Source organism: Ciconia boyciana, chromosome 1 (genome assembly GCF_034638445.1).
Source record: "Ciconia boyciana chromosome 1, ASM3463844v1, whole genome shotgun sequence".
Classification (NCBI taxonomy): Eukaryota; Metazoa; Chordata; class Aves; order Ciconiiformes; family Ciconiidae; genus Ciconia; species Ciconia boyciana.
In genome coordinates, this window is record NC_132934.1 from 198740712 (window position 1) to 198762235 (window position 21524).

General features: G+C 38.6%; 1 protein-coding gene across 3 annotated transcripts in view; it reads left to right on the forward strand.

Annotated features, from left to right (window-relative positions):
• Positions 1 to 14028, forward strand: part of MIPEP (mitochondrial intermediate peptidase) — a 78650-nt gene extending 64622 nt beyond the window's left edge. The window contains exons 17-19 of one of the 3 annotated variants that reach the window (XM_072850479.1): positions 3862 to 3983; positions 4763 to 4836; positions 13778 to 14028. In XM_072850479.1, coding sequence (XP_072706580.1) covers positions 3862 to 3983; positions 4763 to 4836; positions 13778 to 13872 — 291 coding nt within the window. In that variant the 3' untranslated portion in view covers positions 13873 to 14028. The remainder of the gene's footprint in view (positions 1 to 3861; positions 3984 to 4762; positions 4837 to 13777) is intronic. The other 2 variants (XM_072850480.1, XM_072850481.1) reach the window with 2 other exon arrangements.
• The last annotated feature ends 7496 nt before the right edge of the window (positions 14029 to 21524 follow it).

The following is a 21524-nucleotide window of genomic DNA, read 5'->3' on the forward strand; positions in this document are numbered from 1 at the left end:
CAGAGTCTTCATTAACTTTCTAGCTGCTTACCAAAAATATAACATTTAATAAGGAGAGTGCCCTAGTTCTACATGTCTAGCCTTTACCCTTTCCAAAAGGGAAATGGATGTGTCTTTTTTTCTTTTCTTTTTTTTTTTTAATATGGAGAAATCATTCAGCATTGGAAATAACACAAGAAATCAAGTCATTTTGCATCTATAGCTAATGTTATTAAAATGGGGTTTTATGTAAAAAGGTGAACCATTTAGTTTTAAATGCATTTACAGTGATGTGTTTACTTTTTTTGATCATAGAACTTTTTAAAGGAGTATTAGCCTATATATTCTTGGGCTTTTTGAACATTTTATTGCCTAGATCATAATCTCATCTGTATAAAGTAGGATATTTTTTTTAATGCAGGCAGGTATCTCCTTGTGAATTAGGGTAGGAGATGTGTCTTACTGTATAAGTATTTGTTTACAGTTAACAAAGTCCAGTTTTGGAAAGCTAATTGCTAGAACAGCATAGAATCAGAAAATGTACTTGAGTAATGTAATGGGTACTGGGTAATGGTGAAATATTGAAGATTGGGAGTTCCTGATCAGAAACTTTAGGTGAGGACTGAGAAAAAAGTAGTGACAGGGAATCATGACATGCTAGAGTTACTGATATTCTACAGTGGGGAAAATTTGTACTGGTTAAAAAAAAAATTAAAATCGAATATAGGCTTTCAAACTTCCCTAGGGAAAAGCAGTGTTTATAATCAGATTTCCTTGACTGCTGTTTGCAATTTGAAAACAATCTTAGTTGCACTATGCCTTTGAGGATGGTAGTCATCTTATATAACTCGAGATATCTAAAAGTATGTTCCTTATGTATTCCAGTGAAGGAAGAGAGAGTCATCTATACCTTATCTGTCTTAGGCATCTATCTTAAGATGGATTGACTCATCCTCTATTTTTGTTTCCTTTTTTGGAGACTGTCCTGTTACCAATTAATTTTTGAATTCTCAACTTCATCATACTTGAGAGCCTCCCCAAACGCAGGGAGAGAGACAAGCAGTGTCTTTCCTTGGTCTTTCTATATCCTTTCCTTTTCTCTTTTGAAAGGAAGCAATGGGAAGTTTCTTACTTAACTGTATTAGCAAAGACAAGGTCAAACAAAATGTCTTAAATTTGAACAGAGGGTACTGAGGCCTGTTTTAGGTGCAGACTCTGAAACAAGCTTTTAGTCTTGGACAGGTTGCTGAGAAGATGTTCTTTTCTTGTCGCTTACTTGTGACAGAGAGTTTCAACAAACCTGATAAATGGAATAGTTGATCATCCTGTAAGTGCAAACAAGCTGTTTTAGGTGGAGACCATTAAATGCAAGAGCATTTGATGTGAACAATGTAATCTGAGCTGTTGAGGACGACGTACTGTTGTAGTTACAGCTTATATGATGCATTAAAATAATTCCTTTCTGATGTGAGAGGTGGAAATATTCTTCCCTATGTCAAGCTCATAGAAATTATTTTTGTTTGTAGCAGAAAAAGCAGCTTGGATTTTTCACTGAAATGATCTATTTGGAAATTATTTAAATTTCTGAGTATGTGAAACCAATTCATCAGTAAAGCTTTCCACATTCCTGAGAGAGTTGTACTTTCAAGTTGAAACTTTTAATCCTAACTTTGAAAACTTACTGTACAATAAAATAAACACTGACGTGTTTTCCTGCTCAGTATTCTAAAAATGTAGGCGCTCTGATCTGTTTCAAAATGTGCTTTTAGTTTAGTGATTATAGTTATAATTAGGGGACTAGTTAGAAAAACTGTAGCTACAAAGTATAAACATGGCAACCACAATACTTTTCAGAGCAAACTGGAGAATCTGTATCTAAGCCGAATGTTTTTACATACTTGCATAACAATGAGATACGGTACAGTTGGTGTTTACTTTAAAGAAAAGAAAAAAAAAAAGTTAATCATTCTTAAGAATTTGCATCATGCATCAAGACCCACAGGAAAATTTAAGACTGGAGACATTTTTTCATCTCCTCTAACTTTGCTGCTCCTACTTTAAACTAGTTGTGTAGGCTACCAGTAGAGGCTAAATTGCTCACCCATGGCAAATTCCATCCGTTTTGGACACCTGTCTTAGGGTGGAGATAACCATCTTGTTAAAAGTAGCTTTTGAATGGCTGAATTACAGCTAACTTTGAGAAGTTTATTTGTAGGTGTTGCTCAGAAAAGGGAGCTAACAACTTTGTTTCTCATCAGCTTTTCACGGTGATCTAGATTATAGGCCACTGTTTGCTACCTTTTTTAAGGTAAAAAGACTAATTAAAAGCCAGACTTTCTTTTTCCACCTTCTCAGTTGGTCATTTTTTTAAACATACATATACATCTTTGATTTGGCTAATGGAGAATAAGATGATGATCAGCACTTTCTTGAATAAAGAAACATAGTTTATTTCAGCTGTCAGGAATCAGGAGATTGTTACTTACAGTGTGATAAAGAATCACGGTCAAAGATAAATAGTTCTGAAAAATTGCTAATGCCCCTTCACTTTTCTGTTTGGCTGCCTCAGAATTTCAGCCATTGGCTCTAGGATAAGAACAAGCATCTGACAGCCCATGGATTTAAATTTAAAACATCTGTTAGGCTACTTTATTGTTTATCTTCTAGTTCGTCTTTAAAACTCTGTTTTCTATAGTACCTACAAAAATCTTGACAACAGTCCAATCACAAGAATGTTAAGAGCTTTGACTTTGGATAGGAGGACAAATAAGATATGGGACTTGTCTCCTCTTTGGTTTCCTCAGAGAGTGGAAAGGGCAGAGTAAGTTTCTCACTCTTGCATCTATACATTCATCCATCTTCAGTTCAAAAAAATATGCCCAAATCTGTTGGGAAACAATGTATTTTCAGCTTGGATCTGCTTGCCTTTCCACATTGCACCAGAGAGGTGATGAAATCTTCATCCTTGGAGATACTGAGACTTTAGACACAGCCTTGAGAAGCCTCATCAAAGTTGGCTCTGCTTTGAGCAAGGGTTGGACCAGATGACCTTCAGAGGTCTCTCCCAATTTAAATTACTCTGTTACAGTCGGGGAAATTAAAAAAAAAAGTATTTTTATTTCTGTGAAAGTAAGGCTGTTACTTCTGATTTTCTCTGCTAAGAAAACAGAAGTAAACAGTCAACACCAAACAGCATTAAAAGAGGAGTCCACCACCACTGGAATGAGTCATAAAGCCAAGTAACAATACATAAATGAATAACAATATAATTACGGATGATAATCTGCTGTATATATGCATTTAAAAATGTGCAAATAAATCTGTGAACAATGACATTGCATGTGGATGTAATTTGTCTACCTCTGAGTTTTCTGGCATATGGGAAGCTGTATTTTTTACAGTACTAAATGCAAGTCCCTATTATCATTTTGTTTGTGGCAAAAGTTTATAGATTGAACTTTTCCAAGTGTGACACTGCACTTATCCACATGGAAAACAATAAAACGTGGTGTTACTTGTAATAAGGTAATTGTGGTTTTCTTTCAAGGCCAGTAGAACAACACAGCTATTATCAAATATGAATACATTTTTTTACTGCTTGGTTTTCTCTCCTTCTGACCCTATTTATATATAATTTCAATTGTGATGATCAGTATATTGTATATACACTATTTAGGTTGAAAAATGCTTCTTTTAATAAAGGATACATTCATTCTGGGATTTCTGGTGGTCATTGGTTTTTTTTTCTTTTTTCTTTTTTTTTTAAACTGTTTGTCATTAGTAGTATCAGATTTCTTCCATCATACTTCAGAAAATGCTGAACAATTTAAAGGATTTAAAAAATGATTTCTGTTCTGGTTTTTCTTTGTTTTCGCCTTACAGGCCTGGCAGCTGCGATTCAGTCATCTTGTGGGCTATGGTGCCAAATATTACTCCTACCTCATGTCTAGAGCTGTTGCCTCCATGGTGTGGAAACAGTGTTTTGCTCAGGACCCATTTGATAGGTAAAAACATAAAATATTAAATAGAATGAAGTGCCATGCTACTTGCTTCTGGAAAACATGAAACAAATGGGACCATGTAGGTTGATGGGCTTTTTAAATGACCATTACTTTTTAGCCTTTTTCTTGATTTTAAGAGGATTACAAAACAGGAAATAACTACAGGTATAAAGTGTACTTTGGGACATGTTCATTGGTGCAAAAAAATTCTTGTCGATGTTTTAAAATACAGGTGTGCCAGTTGGGAGGCACTGAAATCCATATTTAGATGTAATTAGAGAGCTTGATTTTCATAGATGCCTAATTCCTTGTAATTTTCTATTGAAATCAAAGCAACTGCGCCTATTAAACAAGCTTCATGTCACCAACTTCAAAGCTAAGTATAGCTATCCTAGTCATTTTGCTTTGTGAAATTAAAAAGTAAATTGTGAGATCACAAATTGTAAGTGTTCTTAGACCTTAGGTGAATGTTCAGAGCATTGTAACAGAGCAAATTTTCCCCTTGGAGCAATGAAGGCTGAAATGTTGCTCACAAATTAACTTCTATAAACACCAACACATATTCATATGTATAAAATTTGTCTAGTTCAGTTACTTATAATATAGTTTTAAATGTAACTTGAATTTGAGGAGTCAACATGGAATCAAGGCAGTCATTGTTTCAGGGTGGAAGATTTCATTTGATCTCTGTCTCTGAGTTCTGTAAAGATCCTAGAAGCAAATCTGACTGAAAGCTGAACAGATTGTGTTTGCAGATGTCTCTAACATCTGTGTTTCTCCAGGGCAATGGGTGAGCGTTACCGTAGAGAGATGCTGGCACACGGTGGTGGAAAAGAGCCCATGCTTATGGTTCAAGGTAGAAAAAAATCAGAACTGTTTTATTCCCTTGCTCAAGGAAGAAATAATTTAACTGCATTTCCCAGTTTGGTCTCTTTAGTTTAATTATGATTTTCATTGGATTTATGAAAGAAAACTTGTTCATTTATTTAGTTAAGTGAACTGGTCGTCAACTTTGTGTTATGGTCAGTAGAACTCCTTGTGACACACAATAAAAAACCCACAGATAGTTGGGGTGAAGTGTTGGAAGGGGTTGTATTAGAAGGCTGTCTAAAGAATTCAGAGTAAGAGTATCACGTACTTGAAGGAAGATAGATGACACCATTTTTGGATACAAAAAATGAGTAACTTACATGGAATTCATAATAGATCTGGTTATTTTTTATACAAGAATTTGAACTTGTTTTGGCCACGTCATTTTATCATCATCAAAATAGCTTTGGTTATATCAGTACTTTGTGTATATGTTCTCATGAAATGGAAGTCTGAAGACTGTAATAAAGAAACATGGTTCATTATTCCTCTCAATACCATTTTTGCCTTTTGAATCTGGAAAATAAGTTTTAAAAATAATTCATAGCGATAGCAAAATACTATACTTAATATATTTAAAAAAAAATGTCAGGAGAATGAAACAAGTTTGAGAAACTGCTGACTTTATCTCAAATCTATCAATGACATCAGGATAAAGACTTTCCTCTAATGTTGTGGTATTCAAACCACATATTTTTGCATTAGTGTCGCTGTTCCTGATATGAGCGCTTGGTAAGTACTTCATCTAATGGGGCATCTTTCAATTCGCTCTGAAATTCTTAATATTAAGGATGAATATTAATTAATTGGCCTCTCTTCACTCCAGTTTGGTAGACTGGAAGTTGTGGGGGTTTTTCTCTACAGATAAGGAAGACAGTGGTAATGTGTCTGTATTTCATCATGAGATTGGCACAGTTTCATAACTATAACATTTCAGTTCTTTGACCCATCTGTTTATATTTGAGGCCATACCCTCTGCTCTTCTTAGACTCATCATATATTAAGCAACTATATATTTTCTAGATTAGTCTGTTTATATTTCTCATCTACAGGGTTACTTTTCATTCAGCATGACTTTGCAAACTTGCCTTTCTTTACTGTTTTTGAAGACTCTGTATTTGTAACCTTAAAAAACTGTAGCCCAAAACTGTGGATTAAGTAGCTGCAAGACAGGAACGTACATCTTTACAAGCAAATCCAATTATTACATTTTAAGTCATATGGTAGAGAAATAAATAATGTTTTTAAACACCAGTTAAGCTTATTATCTCTCCTATTTCTGGGAAGTATTTTTAATCGTACTGAGCATAGAATCTTCCTGGAATGTCCTAGAGGCTATGCTGAAGTTGCTGGCAGTGTGCTCCCTTGAGTCAAATATTTGAATGAAGTTTGCAAAATTTATCTGTGGATGGACTTATATGATATCTATGGAAGCACAACTAGCTTTCCCCCTTGTGGAAACGGAACAGTGGAACACAATACAATCAGTTTGGGGTTGAGAGTATGCATCAGTTATTTTGGATGAAACTTGCTACTGAAATTAATCTGAAAAAGTGGCATCATAGTCCAGGAAATTGCAAGTTTATTTTAAGTTTAAAGGAAATCCAAATATGATGAAATCTGGCAAGGTACAGTGAAAGCACACAAGCAAATTTAACTCTTGTAAAGCAGTAATTAGATGTTTTAGGCATTTCAGTATTCATAGTCCTCATGCTTACAGTCTTCAATTAATTTAGTGCAGCTAGTTCATTGGTGAGTTGTCAGGACCAATGGTGAATGATGAACAGGCAATAGCTGTGCAGCCTGGGGTTTGAAGAAGAGAGCAAGCTATCTTTGAAGAATAGTTGTGCATACTGCAGGGCAGTGAACTTGACGTTAATGGTAGAATAATGGGATCTTCTATGATGTGACCAAAAAATCTATGTATAAAAGATACACAGTTTGATTTTTAATTTTTTTCTTTGCATCAGTAAATCCATAAGCCACTAAACATAACTGTGTGTCACTTTAAGGTCAGTAACTGTAGTGCACCTGCTGGTGTGTTTGTTCACGTGTAATAGGAGAACCAGACAGCAGTAACTCCTCTGTGTCAGCATTAGCACGAGTGATACTGGTGATAAGAGCACAAAGTATGATTTACAAAAAATGTCAGAAGTTTTAAAGATGTTTTCACAGAATTACCGAATCATAGAACAGTTGAGGTTGGAACGGACCTCTGGAGGTCATCTCGTCCAACCCCCTTGCTCAAGCAAGGCCACCTAGAGCTTGATGCTGGGTCCTGGGTGCCCAGAACCATGTCCAGAAAGCTTTTGAACATCTCCAAGGAGCAAGACTCCACAGCCTCCCTGGGCAACCTGTGCCCAGTGCTCAGTTACCTTCACAGGGAAAAAGTGTTTCCTGATGTTCAGAGGGAACCTCCTGTGTTTCAGTCCATGCCCATTGCCTCTGGTCCTGTCACTGGGCACAACTGACAAGAGCCTGGCTCCATCCTCTTTGCACCCTCCCTTCAGGTATTGATACTCATTAATAAAATCCCCTTGAGCCTTCTCTTCTCCAGGCTGAACAGTCCCAGCTCTCACAGCCTTTCCTCATAGGAGAGATGTTCCAGTCCCTCAGTCATCTTTGGGCCCTTTGCTGGATTCTCTCCAGTATGTCCATGTCTCTCTTTGTACTGAGAGGAGCCCAGCACTGGACACAGCACTCCAAGTGTGGCTTCCCCAGTGCTGAATAGAGGGGAAGGATCACCTCCCTCGACCTGCTGGCAATACTTTGCCTAATGCAGCCCAGGATGCCATTCACCTCATTTGTGGCAAGGGCCCACTGCTGGCCCATGTTCAACTTGGTGTCCACCAGGACACCTAGGTCCTTTTCTTCCAAACTGCTTTCTTGCTGGGTGGCCTGCAGCATATACTGGTGCCTGGGGTTGTTCCTCCCCAGGTGCAGGACTTTGTACTTGTCTTTGTTGAGCTCTGCCCCATCATCCAGATCATTAATGAAGATGTTAAACAGGACTGGACCCAGTATTGACCCCTAGTCAATACCCCCGCTAGTTACTGGCCTCCAACTAGACTTTGTGGCACTGATCACCTCCCTCTGGGCCCAGCCATTCAGCCAGTTTTTAATCCACCTCCCTGTCTGCTCATCGAGCCTGTACATCAGCAGTGTCTCTGTGAGGATCTTATGGGAGACAGTGTCAAAAACCTTGCTGAAGTCCAGGTAGACAATATGCATGGCTCTCCCCTCATCTACCAGGCCAGTGGTTTGTTTCATCATATAAGGTTATCAAGTTGGTTAAGCATGACTTGCCTTTGGTGAATCTGTGCTGACTATTCCTGATGATTTTTCTGTTGTTCATGAGCCTGGAAATGGTTTCCAGGATTAGCTGCTCCACCACCTTCCTAGGGATTGAGGTGAGACTAACCAGCCTGTAGGTCCCTGGGTTCTCATTGCCCTTCTTGAAGATAGGAGTGACATTTGCTTTTCTCCAGCCTTTTGGCACTTCTCCCAGTGGCCATGATTGATCAAAGATTACTGAGAGTCACCTTGCAATGCCATCTGCCAGCTGCCTCAGCACTCAGCATCCCATCAGGGCCTGTGGGCTTATGTCGGTCCAGATTGCTTACGTATTCCCTGATCTGATCCTCTTTCACCATGGGTGCATTTTCCTTGCTTCAGATTATCACACTGGCCACTTTTATGTTCTGAATTTCACTTTTATACTCTTAATTTCTTTAATGTTACTTTAAACAGAAATTTTAGAAGATATTCAAGATAGTAAAAATAACCGGAATTCATCAGCAGATTCCTTGCCTGTGGATATTGTGATGTTCCTCTGTAGACAGTGCAAAACTTAAACAACCATGCTTGAATGACTCCTTGAAAAATGAAATCGAGGTGACTCAGGTCTTTTGACAAGTTAATAATTTGATTGCTTGTTTGGGATTATTTGAGGTTAAATCATAGAACACACATGATGGAAAAGCTTATTATATGTTTATACTTAATTGCTCTGTATTTACTACAAAAATTGAGAATTTAAGGAGAAATGTAAGAACACTTACTTGCTCTTTAATTTGTTTAGGTTCAATCAGCTTCTGACTCCTTTTGCTGCATTTTTTCCTTTTCATTATGGATGTTCCAGAATACTTGATTTCCATCATTTTTTGGTTTTCATCAGCTGCAAAACTGCGCTCCCATAGCAGATGACCAAACAGATTCCTGATTAAAGACAGATTCCACCAAACTTAAAACCTTGTTGATTTTACTCTTCTTCAGGGAAACAGTCCAGATTTTGTGCTCACTAGTGCCATATTTCAAAAACCTTAAGTTCCGTAGGCTGTTATTTCAGGCATTTTTTTTATATAAAGAAATCCGCTTGTACAAGTCTGACTTCTGGATGCACGTATGTAGCCTCACCCTTGAAGTGCTTCCGTATCTCATTGTGAAGTTAGCCATATTCATTGACTGTTTGATAATAGATAACTTCAGAAGCATATTTCATTTATACAGATTCTTTGTTATGATTTTCTTCTCAGGAGCTATCTATTGTCTTTCTTTTGTGTTTAGATATGACCCTAGCTTTTCATCTTTCTCCCACATGATTCCATAGATGTACTGATTAGGGAAGATAAAGGATCTGACCTGCCATCCAGTGGAGTAACTGATTCCTGTTTGAACTAGTCTTTAATTAGAAAACACAATATACTTTTTTGTTTGTTTGTTTGGATTTGATTCCCTTGGCATTTGCTTCCATTTAAAAAAAAAACCACAAAGGCTTTATGAAACCTTTTTTGACATTTTCTGAAGTGACCCCTTTTACCCCTTTGATAATCTCCAAAATACAGAAATAGTCACAAATATGGATGGCAGGAGCAATTAAAAAATGAGTGAACAATGCATTGTCCAAGGGGCTTGCTTTTTTTTTTTTTCCCCATAGAGAGGAAATACAGTTTGAGAAGAACTTGATTCCTCTGTCATTTTGGGCTGTCCACATGGCTCTTTCAGACCCTCTCCTTCCCAGGACTACATGGCATTAGAGATTCCAGATTCCTCTGAAGATATGTAACCCAGGTGTCCCTTCCAGGTCCAGTTGTGTGCTGGTTGCAGGTCTGAACAAGATTCAAATGTGCACCATCCCTCCCTCTCTCCCTTGGCACTCCCTGACTGGAAAGAAACCCAGGTGCATAGGCAGAAAGGGAATTGCAGTGTGAAAAGTACTCGGTTGGATGATCTGGGAACTGAGAGCATGGAACATATCCTGGAGTGTGCTTCTCCTGCAGTTTTGATGCAGTCACATTGCCCTTTGGGTCCCTGAAGAAGTCCTCGTGCAAAATACATGTGAAGTTGTGTTCTTGATTTGTTAATGCTGTATTATATTGCAGACAGACATACTCAGCTGTGTGCATACATGGTAACCAAACCAACAGAATCTGTAAATAAACATGCATTTGCTCCAATGCAGTTTGAAAATTTGCTTTTCCATGCCTCAAATTGTACTTCATGGAATAATTATGATTTGAAGAGGCTGTAAAAATCTTCAGATAATGATTGTATGTCTCTCTGAAAGTGTAAGAAATATGCATAAATCCAAAAAGGTGATGTGAATGGCAACATATGTTAACTCAAACTACACCGACCCAAAATAATTAGTGTTCCAAAGGGGCAGAAGCCAAATTTTGCCACAGGCTTTATTCTTCTCCCAATTTTCAGTGATTGTAGGTTATAGCTAGCCATCTCTCAAAAGGGTGTGGTTAACCACAGTGCTGTAATGTGAAAGAAAACTTCAAAGCAGAGAAGATAAGCTATGCAGTTGCCTTAGGCTTGGGAGAGACTGTGCTGAAATAGGAGCTGGGCTGAATGTACAAAATACACTCCTAGATTTTAAAAATGCAACCATCAGACCTTGTGGACATCTTACTAAATCATTTAGACTGAAGTGCTGAGTACTTACAATATATCAAAGCTGATCTTGCTTTGATATATTTTAATGGAGTTTAAAGGGAGACATGACCATTCTTAACACATCTGTGTAGAGTAAGAGGTTAAAACACGGAAATACCATCAGTGTCTGTTTCTTTTGGAGTTGTCTACTCTAAAATCTGTAGTTATTTATTTTATAAGGGCATGATAATTTTACTACAGTAGGAGTTCTTCAGCAATGACCTCAGTTAACTCTTCATCCTTCCCTTGCAAAAGCAAATTCTGCTAGTGTCTGCTTTTGATGTCAGTGATGGGAAAATAATACAGGAGACCACTAATGCAAGAAATCTGAAATCTGCTTGTATTATCAAAAGTTGGAACTACTGGGTAGGAGGTGATTTGACATCACTATTGCCAGAACGATTTTGAATTCTCCTACATACTTAAAACAAACCATGTGGAGTCTAAATGAATGCAGTTTATAACAAGTTTTGAGTGAGATTTGGTAAGACTGTATTCAGCTGCATTAAAATACATCGAAGTGTACTGTAGTTAATTATGGTTCTTTTATTAATTTTGTAATATCCAGGGTTGGAATGTTTTTGTTATGATTTGCCATTTTTATTTAAGAGGGAAATTAAGTCTACTTGAAGATAATCCCAGCATCAGTCTCTTCTCTTCCCCCTAATCATTATACTGTTAGCTTTTCTTCTTTTGCAACGTATTGCTAATCATAGTTTTAAGAATTGTCCAGAGCAGAATAAATTTTAGTGTGTCAAAGGAATTGGCTAAACATCATCTGGGCTGGCTGTTTTTTATAAAGTCAGTATTGGAAGGGGGGGGGGGTTGTATTTTGGGGCTTGGGGAGTGGTGGTTATATCTATTATGGCCATCTTTATATACTGTCTATGCAGCATTACAGTCATCCCTCCATATTGATATCTGATAGAAAAGGGCATCTTGGCTATAGAAAAATGGTTCTTCTATAGAGCCACATCTTAAAAATTGGAAGGAAGGAATAATTTCACCAACTTGTGATTTTTATACCTGAGCTAGTCATCCAGGTTTCCTTTCTGAGATACAGGGAAAAGTAGGTTCTTCATAGGCACAATTCATCTCATCATAAAGGAGACCTCTGAAAAAGGTCAGATGAGTGGCACCCATGAAAGTCTTCCTACTGTTCAGTCTCTAGAAGTAGAGACAGTTAGTTCAGATGTAAATGTCTGAGGCAAAATGAGGCCAAAAAAAGGCAAAATGAATTGCACTGTTGGGAGTGGACCGCTCTTAACTGAGTTTAAGATGTCGTCATGCATGACAGCACGTGTTCCAGTGGGCTGCCGTCTGTGTCACCTTCTTAAGGCATTCTCTCCACTTCTGAGAAAACTGCAAGAAAATAATAAGAGTTTAAACTGGAATTTCCCCAAGGCTGTTAGGGAGCAAATACGCATGTCCCCCAGCCAGCCCACTCAGGAACCTGAGAGAGGGAGTCTGCAAGAGGCCACGGCTCTCTGGGGAGGTGAGATAGTAGCTGGTATCTGGACCCATCTGTTTCTCAGCCCAGAGTATAGCAAGCCATTTTTCATTGTGAACTAGAAGTAATTCCACAGCAATTTTACTAACATGAGAGTAGATGACAAGTTTACCAAGTGTTTGGAAATATTAATTCTGTTCTCTTTCATTTCGCAAAATAGCTTGTTGCAAACTTCATTTAACAGCATTTCAGGCAACCTATGTATAGTGTGTGATTTGTTTTCCTTTTAGTGCTCAGTATTAATCTACTGGGTCATGGCAGTTTGTGTTGACACTTGCAACGTGTTTAAATCAGATTGAAATGGGATTCTGTGAGGTCTTAGCAAGAAAATTCGTTTTGGTTGCTCACACAAAATTGCCTCGAGCTGGTCTGTTTCCTGGTGGTTTTTGAATCATTGTGTTATAGTAAAAGATTCCGGTCTTTTAGCAGCATGCAATTATAATTTCCACTGAAAGCAAATATTGTTGAGGATGTGAAAGAATATAAAATTATGTTCAGTAGGTACGCCGATCAGAAAGGGTAGAACAAGGTTATATTTACATTGGCAGTTGTCAGAAAGAACAGATCACTTCAAAGAAGTACCAAGATTAAATTTTACATTATTTGGCAGCTATACTGGGTTTTTTTCTGGTACAAGTAATGCAGTAAATTTCCATATATAATGTTGAAATTGTTAATAACAGTGAAAAGACCAACATTAATGTAACGTTTGGTACAAAGAAACATCTGAAAATAATTTACAGGATATATTCTAATGCTTTCTAAAAAGCAGGATTCTGGGGAGAAAGGTGTGAGATTTTTAGTTGGTCTGCTTATAGAATTACCTGACAAAGTACTTGAGCATGATTCTTCATGATGCTGATTTCCCTGTCATTCTGTCATATACTACAGCTAACATATGCACTAATTAAAATTCTTAATAAAAGGTAAGTCCTGGTAGTGTAAAAAAACAAAACTAAAACTGCAGTGCACTGAAAATGCATTTGTTTGGGTATGTTTCATGCCTTGTGATACATTTTAGAGGTATTTGTACTTGAACTACTAAATTAAATGCTTTTAAAGTGTATACCACTTTGAGAAAATATGTTGTTTTTTCTGGCTCTGTCATTCCTGAGACTCGGCAGATAAAGATTTAGATACCCACTCAATCGCGAATTTATTCCAGTCATTTGGAAATGACTGAGTCTATGGTAGCATTGCTTTAAAATGAATATAATTCCCTGCTTAAGCAAGATTGTAACGATAAAAATAAGTTCACAGTCTTGAAACTTGTCAATTCTGTGATAACGTGTAACAGGTAGCTTGAAGAAATTAAATAATCCCTATACACTATAACTGGATTTATTTCTTGACAAAGAAACATGATAGCTGTTTCTGTCATGTGATATTAAAAGTTAGTTAGCAAAAAGCATTATCATTGACAAAGCTTTCAAGGTCATAGTATTCTTGCTAAGAGTCTGTTGTCTTGGTTTTATAGGTATGCTTCAGAAATCACCTTCAGTTGAAGATTTTGTGGATGCCCTTGTTTCGGACTTAGACCAGGACTTCGAAACGTTTATCATGGACTCATAAAAATGTTCAACAGAACTGAATTCTGTTATGGAAGATTGCATACATCTTAATAATTGTGGATAAAATATTGTTGTGACTGGTTTTGCTTCTTGGTGAACACTTGTAAAAGTTTGAATATTCATGTTGGTGGAACAGTAATAAATATATTTCATTGGATCACCTGGTTTCATTTATGAAGATGATGGCTTTCCGTTGCATAGGAGCTTAAGCATGGAATTTGAGAGAACAAATCCTCTGGCATGTACAGTTAGAAAATTTGGTCTTGTAGGAACAGCTGGTTAAATGGGAATTGAACTCATCCTCAGGGTGGGTGGAGCGGTATGAATGGTCTTTTGGTATGCACATTGGATTCAGGATCAGGACATACCTGTGAAGTGTCATGACCCAGAACTATTTGCATGGGTCTTTCTCACATGCTCGTGGGTATTCTTTAAACTTGTTTAATCCTATTCCTTGCAGGAGTTCTGCATTGGAGAAAAGCAAATTATGTTTGCAACTGAGAGGGGAAATTGGAAAGAAAGATGAAGTGGAAAACTAGGAACTGTATTTGAGATAGGGAACAAAAAGACAGATGTGAGAAGAAAAACTGTAGTCATACAAGTAAGTGATGGAAAATGTTAAGGTGTGGAGGAAAGATATCTTGCAATACAAAAAGAGACAAAGGAGTAAAATAAGTACCCACAAATGTTTCCTAGTGGAGGATAACATGGAAAGTAGTCATGCTCTTGTAGCTGCAATGATCCCATGGGTATATGTGTGGCCACGTTTGTAAGTAGAAGTAGTATCTTTTGTTATACAAAGCCACTGAGCAGGTCTTCTTCAGGTTTGGAACAGAAATAGCAAACTTTAAATACAAAAGATGGACCGTTCATTGTATCAGGTGCATAAAATGGTTGGGAGGAGGAGTGGAATTTACAAGGTGCCATAAAACTGGTACTGCTATTGAATTAGTAGATTTTATCCAACAGTGTTAGAATTTTAGTTCCTAGGCTTATATTTTGGAGGTCTTTCACTGAGCTTGAGTATTCACGGGACAGGAATAGAGCAGTTGTTTTCTGAGGAGTATTCTCACTTAACTGGGCCCTTTTTCCTTTTATCTGTTACCTGGGTGTGTTTGGTTTATTGTGTAGTGGTGGTTTAGTTTTGCCCACGTTACTTTAAGGACTTTACTGGTTGAAGGATATCATGTTTCGGTGAATATGTTGCAGGCATTTTGATGATTCCATCACAGAGAACAATTATTGTGGAAATATGTTGACAAACTTTGCTGCTTAGGGAGCAGCAAAGATTCACAGCCTGAATCTGTTCCCTGCATGTTTGTTCCCGTAGTTTCCTTTTAATGATGAGTGGACGAGTGTTGAGGAGCTGTTTAAAGTAAAGGAGGGCAGGTCTGAGGGGACAAAAATCATTCAAAACAAAGACATTTTTCCAGGATAGGCTGGAGCAGTTTAAGGTTGCACGCTATATAGTGGGTGATAAGCAAAGGAAACATTATCAGTGAGGTTTTATTTTTCTCTTGAAGTAAATTATGAAATGGTATTTGAGTACCTATTTAAAAAAAAAAGAAGTGATGAATTTTTCTCTAGAGTAATGGCCTTGTCTTTTAGAGGTCCTCTGTAGCTTATTGCAAAAGGTACGGTAAGTGTCCTGCTCAGTGCAAGTGCAGTGAAAGAAGCAAGAGAGGAAGAGAACCAAGGCTGAGAGATGAGGGCAAATAGCTGGGAGAGAAGCACGTGAAGAATAAAGATAAAAAAACTCAACCAGAAAAAGTGGATGTTTGGGAAGGGATAAATAAGAGTAAGAGCTGATTGGATGATTTGGCCCTGTTTTTAGCAGAATTTGTGCTATCGGGTATTGTTTGGTATTTTACCCTATTTTTTCACTTTGTCTGTTTTTGCATGGTGGGATTTTGTCTTGCATGAATAGCACTGCCATTCTATTAGAACTGGGTTTAGACCTTTTTAGATATGAAATGTTTTGATTAAACCAGAGCAGGCATATTTTCAGACATGTACCACAACCAGGCTTCTGTGTTGTACATCTGAATGGCTACATTCTGTATCTGCAGTTGGTCCCTATGAGGAAGGAAGGCATGGTTTCGCTTAACAAATTAGGTGGATATTTTGCTGTAAGTTAAGTGATTAAAAAACCCACAAAAATGGAACAAATTTAAATTTAGGTGTGAGTAAAAACACATTGTGAAGATGGGAAGTTCTCAAAAGGATACAATAGCTCATGAACAATAAATTTAACAACCGCTCCTAGAGTATTTAATGGCAGTATGCTTTAAAGGGAATTCAAGGGTGTTGCTAGGGGAGTCTTGTGGTGTTTGTTGCCTGGTTTTTGTACTGGAGCAAGCTACCAATAATGTTTATCTGGAGTCGGCACATGTTGAGAGATTCATTGTGACAAAAAGAACTTAGCTAAAGGAAATCCTAGTGCTGACGTGGCCCTGGGAGTACCATGGTAAAGAAAATAAAGCATCATAATTGGCGGAATAAGCACTGCATTTAAAATTAAGAGATTGCCTCTTGATTTTAATTTGAAAGGAATTCAAGTGATGTTGGTTCTAGAATGTAGATACTTTATCAAAATATATGTAGTAGTCACTGGTTTATGCCCATGGCTGCTATGACTTCCTTAATTCACTGTCTCATTTGATCCTTCTGTAAACAACAGTCTTTTCCAGTTTTTATCAGAGTGGCGTCAAACAACAATGTCCTAATACTAAAATCAGATATAGACAAAGAAAGGAAGACAATCTTGTCTTTTGCCAGAGCGCAGTGGACTTCAGCTTATTGTCACAGATTCATAGCTCTTGGGACATTTGAAAAAGATGGGAGCTGGTAGAAAGATAAATATAACTCAGAACGACAGCTTCAGTTTTTTTGTGAAGAAACTCTGTTGACTCCACTAATTTTTGTTTTATGAAATAACCTTTGAGGATTGAACAGTAGACATGATTAAGTCTCTTGAGAACGTATTATATCACCACTACGATGCTTACTACAGAAAGGGAAATATTATTCTAAGTGATTTTTTTCTCTTTTTTGGTAGTTTCTAAAAATGCTTCCAGCTGTTCAAACGTCTGATGCTTTTTCCTTTCTTTTTTTCTTTTTGAGAGACTTTTATTTTCCAGCAAATATGTGTACTTTCAGTAATGTGAGACCTCCCTTGTGACCAGCAGTGTAACTCTTCTTAAATGTAAAAACCACTGTAATCCTTTTCCAGCATTCCGTATTTTCCCACTGGGGCTGCTGAACCAGCTATCCAAAAGCTGGTTTTACAATACTGTAACTCAGCGTTATGCTTTTAATCTGAAATAGTACTATGTTTTGGATTTAGCTGCTGTAGAAAGTAAGTAGTGAACATCTTCAGAAGAAATTACACCCTTACGCAATCCTGAAATAATAACACATAATTAAGACATATCAGAAAAACACACGTGGATTACGTTTGATAGTCTGAGGTGTCAGCTCTGCTTTTTTTCATGTTTGATGTGATTATTTTTCTGATTCACTTAAGACGGACTGAAATACTGCTTAATAATTGCTTTCTGGTGACATAAATGCAGCTGGTGCTGCATGGAGTTCTCTCATAAGCCTTACCAACACAGATAAGAGGAGCAGAGGGCAGCAGTTAAGTGAAGAAGGCAGGGAAGAGAAGGGAAATAGGGCGAGGAAGAATTTTGAATATAGATTAGAAACCAGGCATGAAAAAGGGTTGATACAGAAGCAAAATGACCTCTGAGTTAAAAACTTGGGGAGAGTAAAAGAGGGTTTTCTTTCCAAAGCAACAAGTCTAAAATGGAAATGACAGCACTGTCAGTTACAGAAAAGGCAGAGGTGTTCAAAAGTATTTCTGCTTTGTCTTCAGTGGAATGCCAGATGGAAGAATTCGTATCGTATGTTGACAAAATACTTTCCTTTCTACAGATGTCAAATAGCAGCTTGTACAGTGGGTCAGACTTAAATCAGTGTGCAAAAATTAAAAATGAATATATATCAAAGTAATGGAGCTTAGGATCATAGATGATACTAAGATGGAAATTAAGATAATAGATGATTGTAACGCAGCAATATTGATGGCTCAGAAAATATGCATTTCAGTCTATCAGAAGATCAAAATATCTTGATTGTGATACAGGAGCAGAAATTTGAAAGGTTGAACACTGGTCTGAAAACAAGTGTTTAACAAGAGCTGGTAGCTGAAAGTTGAAATTAGACAAATTTGCCCCTAATTTTTAGTTTATCTTTTTGACAGCAGGGACAGCTGAGCACTGGGACACACATGGAGGGTGGTGCTGGGGTTGACTGATCAGCACCAGAAATGTGCATCAAAACTGAACTATTTTCTCAAAAATATGCCCTAGTTCAGATTAATTCAGAGAAGCCCTGTAGCCTTAGTTACGCTAGGGGACAGCCGTCTTCTCTGGTCTTATGAGCTATGAATGAAGAGAGTGTCTTTGGAAGGAGGTTTTGCCACGAGGGTAGCAAGTCCACGCTCGCTGGGTAGCTGTCCTGCTGAGGGCTTCACGGCTACGGAGGAATTCATGAGTGGAGAGCTGGAAAAAGGGTGTGAGCCAAAGTGCCTCCTCTGCTTGCTGTTAAGCGGCAGGCACTGTGCATCTGCTATTTCAGATCGCTTCTGGGCAAAGTATTGGAGATTTTCTGTTCCCAGACCCAGGGATTTATTTATGCGGTGTTGGGAATGAGTTCAAGTGAGTGCTTTACCCTGGCAGATTTGCAGTATACCAAAAGGGGAATATTACATTAAAATTAGAAGACTTAACTTGAGAATTGAAAATGCACGATTGCAGAAAGCAAGCACGCAGATTTCCCTGGGAGAAGGACCGTGGGAGAACAGCTAGTGTGCTCGGGGAGGAGAGAGAAGGAGATAAAAGATAAGGCAGCATAAATCAGCACCAGCAGGACTGCCTGTCGGCCCTTCTGATCTTCCCCAGGCTGAGATTTGTTTACCTTTTAAGTCCGCTGCGGCTGCTCTTCAACAGATGGCTCTTTACACAGAGCGCCGCGGCACGCCGGAGCTGCGCAGTTGTAGGAAATCGTTATGGCTTGTTGTTCGGAGGAAGTATCCAAAAAATCTGTTAAAGACAAAATACTTAAACCAGAAGCAAAGTGCTGATAAAGATCTGACAGGATGACTAGTTGGTGCTCTGCTGGCGTGTAGATTTAAAAACGCAGAGGAAAGGGAGTGGGAGCCTCTTGCCAAGCAGTTGCCTATGAGCCTGCAGCCTCTAAGGCAACTTGTAGACGGCTAAAGCTTGCCATTCCGGCTGCCTTTGCGCTTGATGAGAAGAAACAGGCACCTTCAAAATGGGACGTATCCTACCTGTCTTAGGATGGGGTGAACCAGCTCTTGCAGATGCCTTTTTGTTGCCCCAGTAACTACAGAGGGAGCACAGATGGCTAGAATGTGTCAGGAATCCTGTTTTAAATTCAGAACACCTCAAAGCACCAAACTTACTCTTTTGTTTTTTTTTTTGACGTTACCATTTTTCAGTCGTCAAATGCTACCATCGTTTGCTTTTCCTGCCTGTCATATATGAGTGGGCTTATACATTGATGATGGTATCATGTAGTACAATATTAAAATAGTTGCAGAAGAGGCTTTTAATTAATCTTCAGGACATCTTGGGTTTTATGAAGTGGCTTTGGGCAATTGGCCCTCTGACTCCTTACAGCCCCCTCACTTTGCTCCTTAGACACCTCCAAAGGGCTCCCGGCTCCCTCTACTCTTACAGCTGCAGTGGGGCATGACCCAAAGGGGTAGGAGGAGGCGAGGGGTGATCTGGACTGTGACTCTGACCTGGTGGTTGTGATCATGTCAGAGGAAAAGCAAAATGGCAGCATGGTAGGTTCTTCCCCCCCTGCCCACAGCTGCTACTGGCATGTGCCCATATAGCCTGAAGTGCATCTCATGCTTGAACAGCATTTCTCACCCGCCTTCCCTGAGCTATGGGAGATGAGTGTTGGGAGAGCTGGGCCTTGGGGAGATGCCCCGAACGTGGCCCGCTGAGAAGGTGAAGCATTGCCAAGCTGGGGCAAGCTGGGATGGATGAGCCCCTTTAGGTTGCACACCACAGGACAGCAGCTCCCAATACACTGCAGGCAGCTGGGCCTCATGAATAATAGTAATTTATCAAGTAGGTGTTTGAATATTGGGTTGTCCCTTAAGCATGGTCAGAAGCCTGTGTTTGGCTGATGTTTGCAGCAGCCCTTAATGTAAGGGGTGGGCAAGCTCATTGAGCTCCTCTAGCATACTCACAGCAGGTTAGCAGGGTAGTTGTTAAAAATACAGTCTGTTTATTAACGGTACCCTTTGCAAGTAGTCATAAGGTCTCAGTCATAGCCTACTTTCGGTGTTCAAAACACATATGAAAGAAAAAATGCGTATAAAGTCAGAAGGGGTTGCTGAGGTCACGTAGTGCACGCTCCTACCAACCCTGCTTTTCTTCCTCATGAAGGTGGAATCAACTCACTTTGCAGCCCTCTGTACGGAGCCAAATCCTCATCCAGGATAAATTTCCATAGCTCAAATGAAGTTATTACAGGTTATATATAACCTATACTATGTTATTTATACCTGTCGAGCATTTTCCCCCAAGGTCATTTGTCAGGCATCCCAGCTCCTGGGAGCTGAGCCGCAGCATCCGCTCTCAGCAGCCATGAGCTGCGTGGAGGCAGCTTATTGACGGCCTGGGAGGACATGAGTATCTTCAGCTTTGAACAGCTGATAATGCTGGAGTGCAGAAGTGATCGCATTTCTTCACGTGGATTTTAGAATGAAAGGGCAGCAAAATTGCCTTGAATGTCTTGACTTATGATACCTCTCTTGACATACGGATGTGCTCAGTTGTCTACACTTGAGTTCCCAGAAGAATACAGTTTTAACAAAATCATTTTATAAGAGAGCCCTGGGGGAATACAAGTGATATAGCAACTTTTATAACACACTAAAACTTCTATAAAACTCGTTATATGTGTTACCAAAATGATTCATACTAGCCATAGTGCATCCCATTCATTACAAATGAGAGTTGAAATTACAGTTCACTGTCTCTTAACATTTGCACAAATAGCACGCATTGTCCCGATGAGGTTGAAAAAGGAATTCCCTAAGAACTGGAGATGTGATTGCATGCTGCAAGAAAGAGGCAGTGCTATTAGGATCTGTAACCCAACTCAGCTGTCAGAGACCAGATAAGTTCTGATCAGACCTGATTCCTCACCATGCTGGCAAATTTTCTCATTTTCCTGTAAGTTCCATTTGTTGTCTTGCCCTGACGCCTGCCCAACAAATGTGTCCTTCATGCATTGAGAAGTGCCATGTGTCTGTAGGTATTGCTCTTGCTGAAACTATTTAACACTGAAGGCCTTTTGCAAAACAGTGCTGAATTGCTGGCGGTGTTTTCCCTAAATAGGGGTTTAGATAACTTGTTCTGCTTAATCAAATTAGTTATCTTTGATTCAATCTGGTGTTTTAAGCCAAATTCCCAAGACAAGGCGGTTTTAATAGTTTGTTCAGTTTGTAATCTGTTTTCCAAGAAAATCTGCTTTTATTTTTTTCTTTCTTTGATTTCTGAGGGTCTCAACTGTGTGTGAAAAGTTGATGTAGGCCGGCTGAGTACA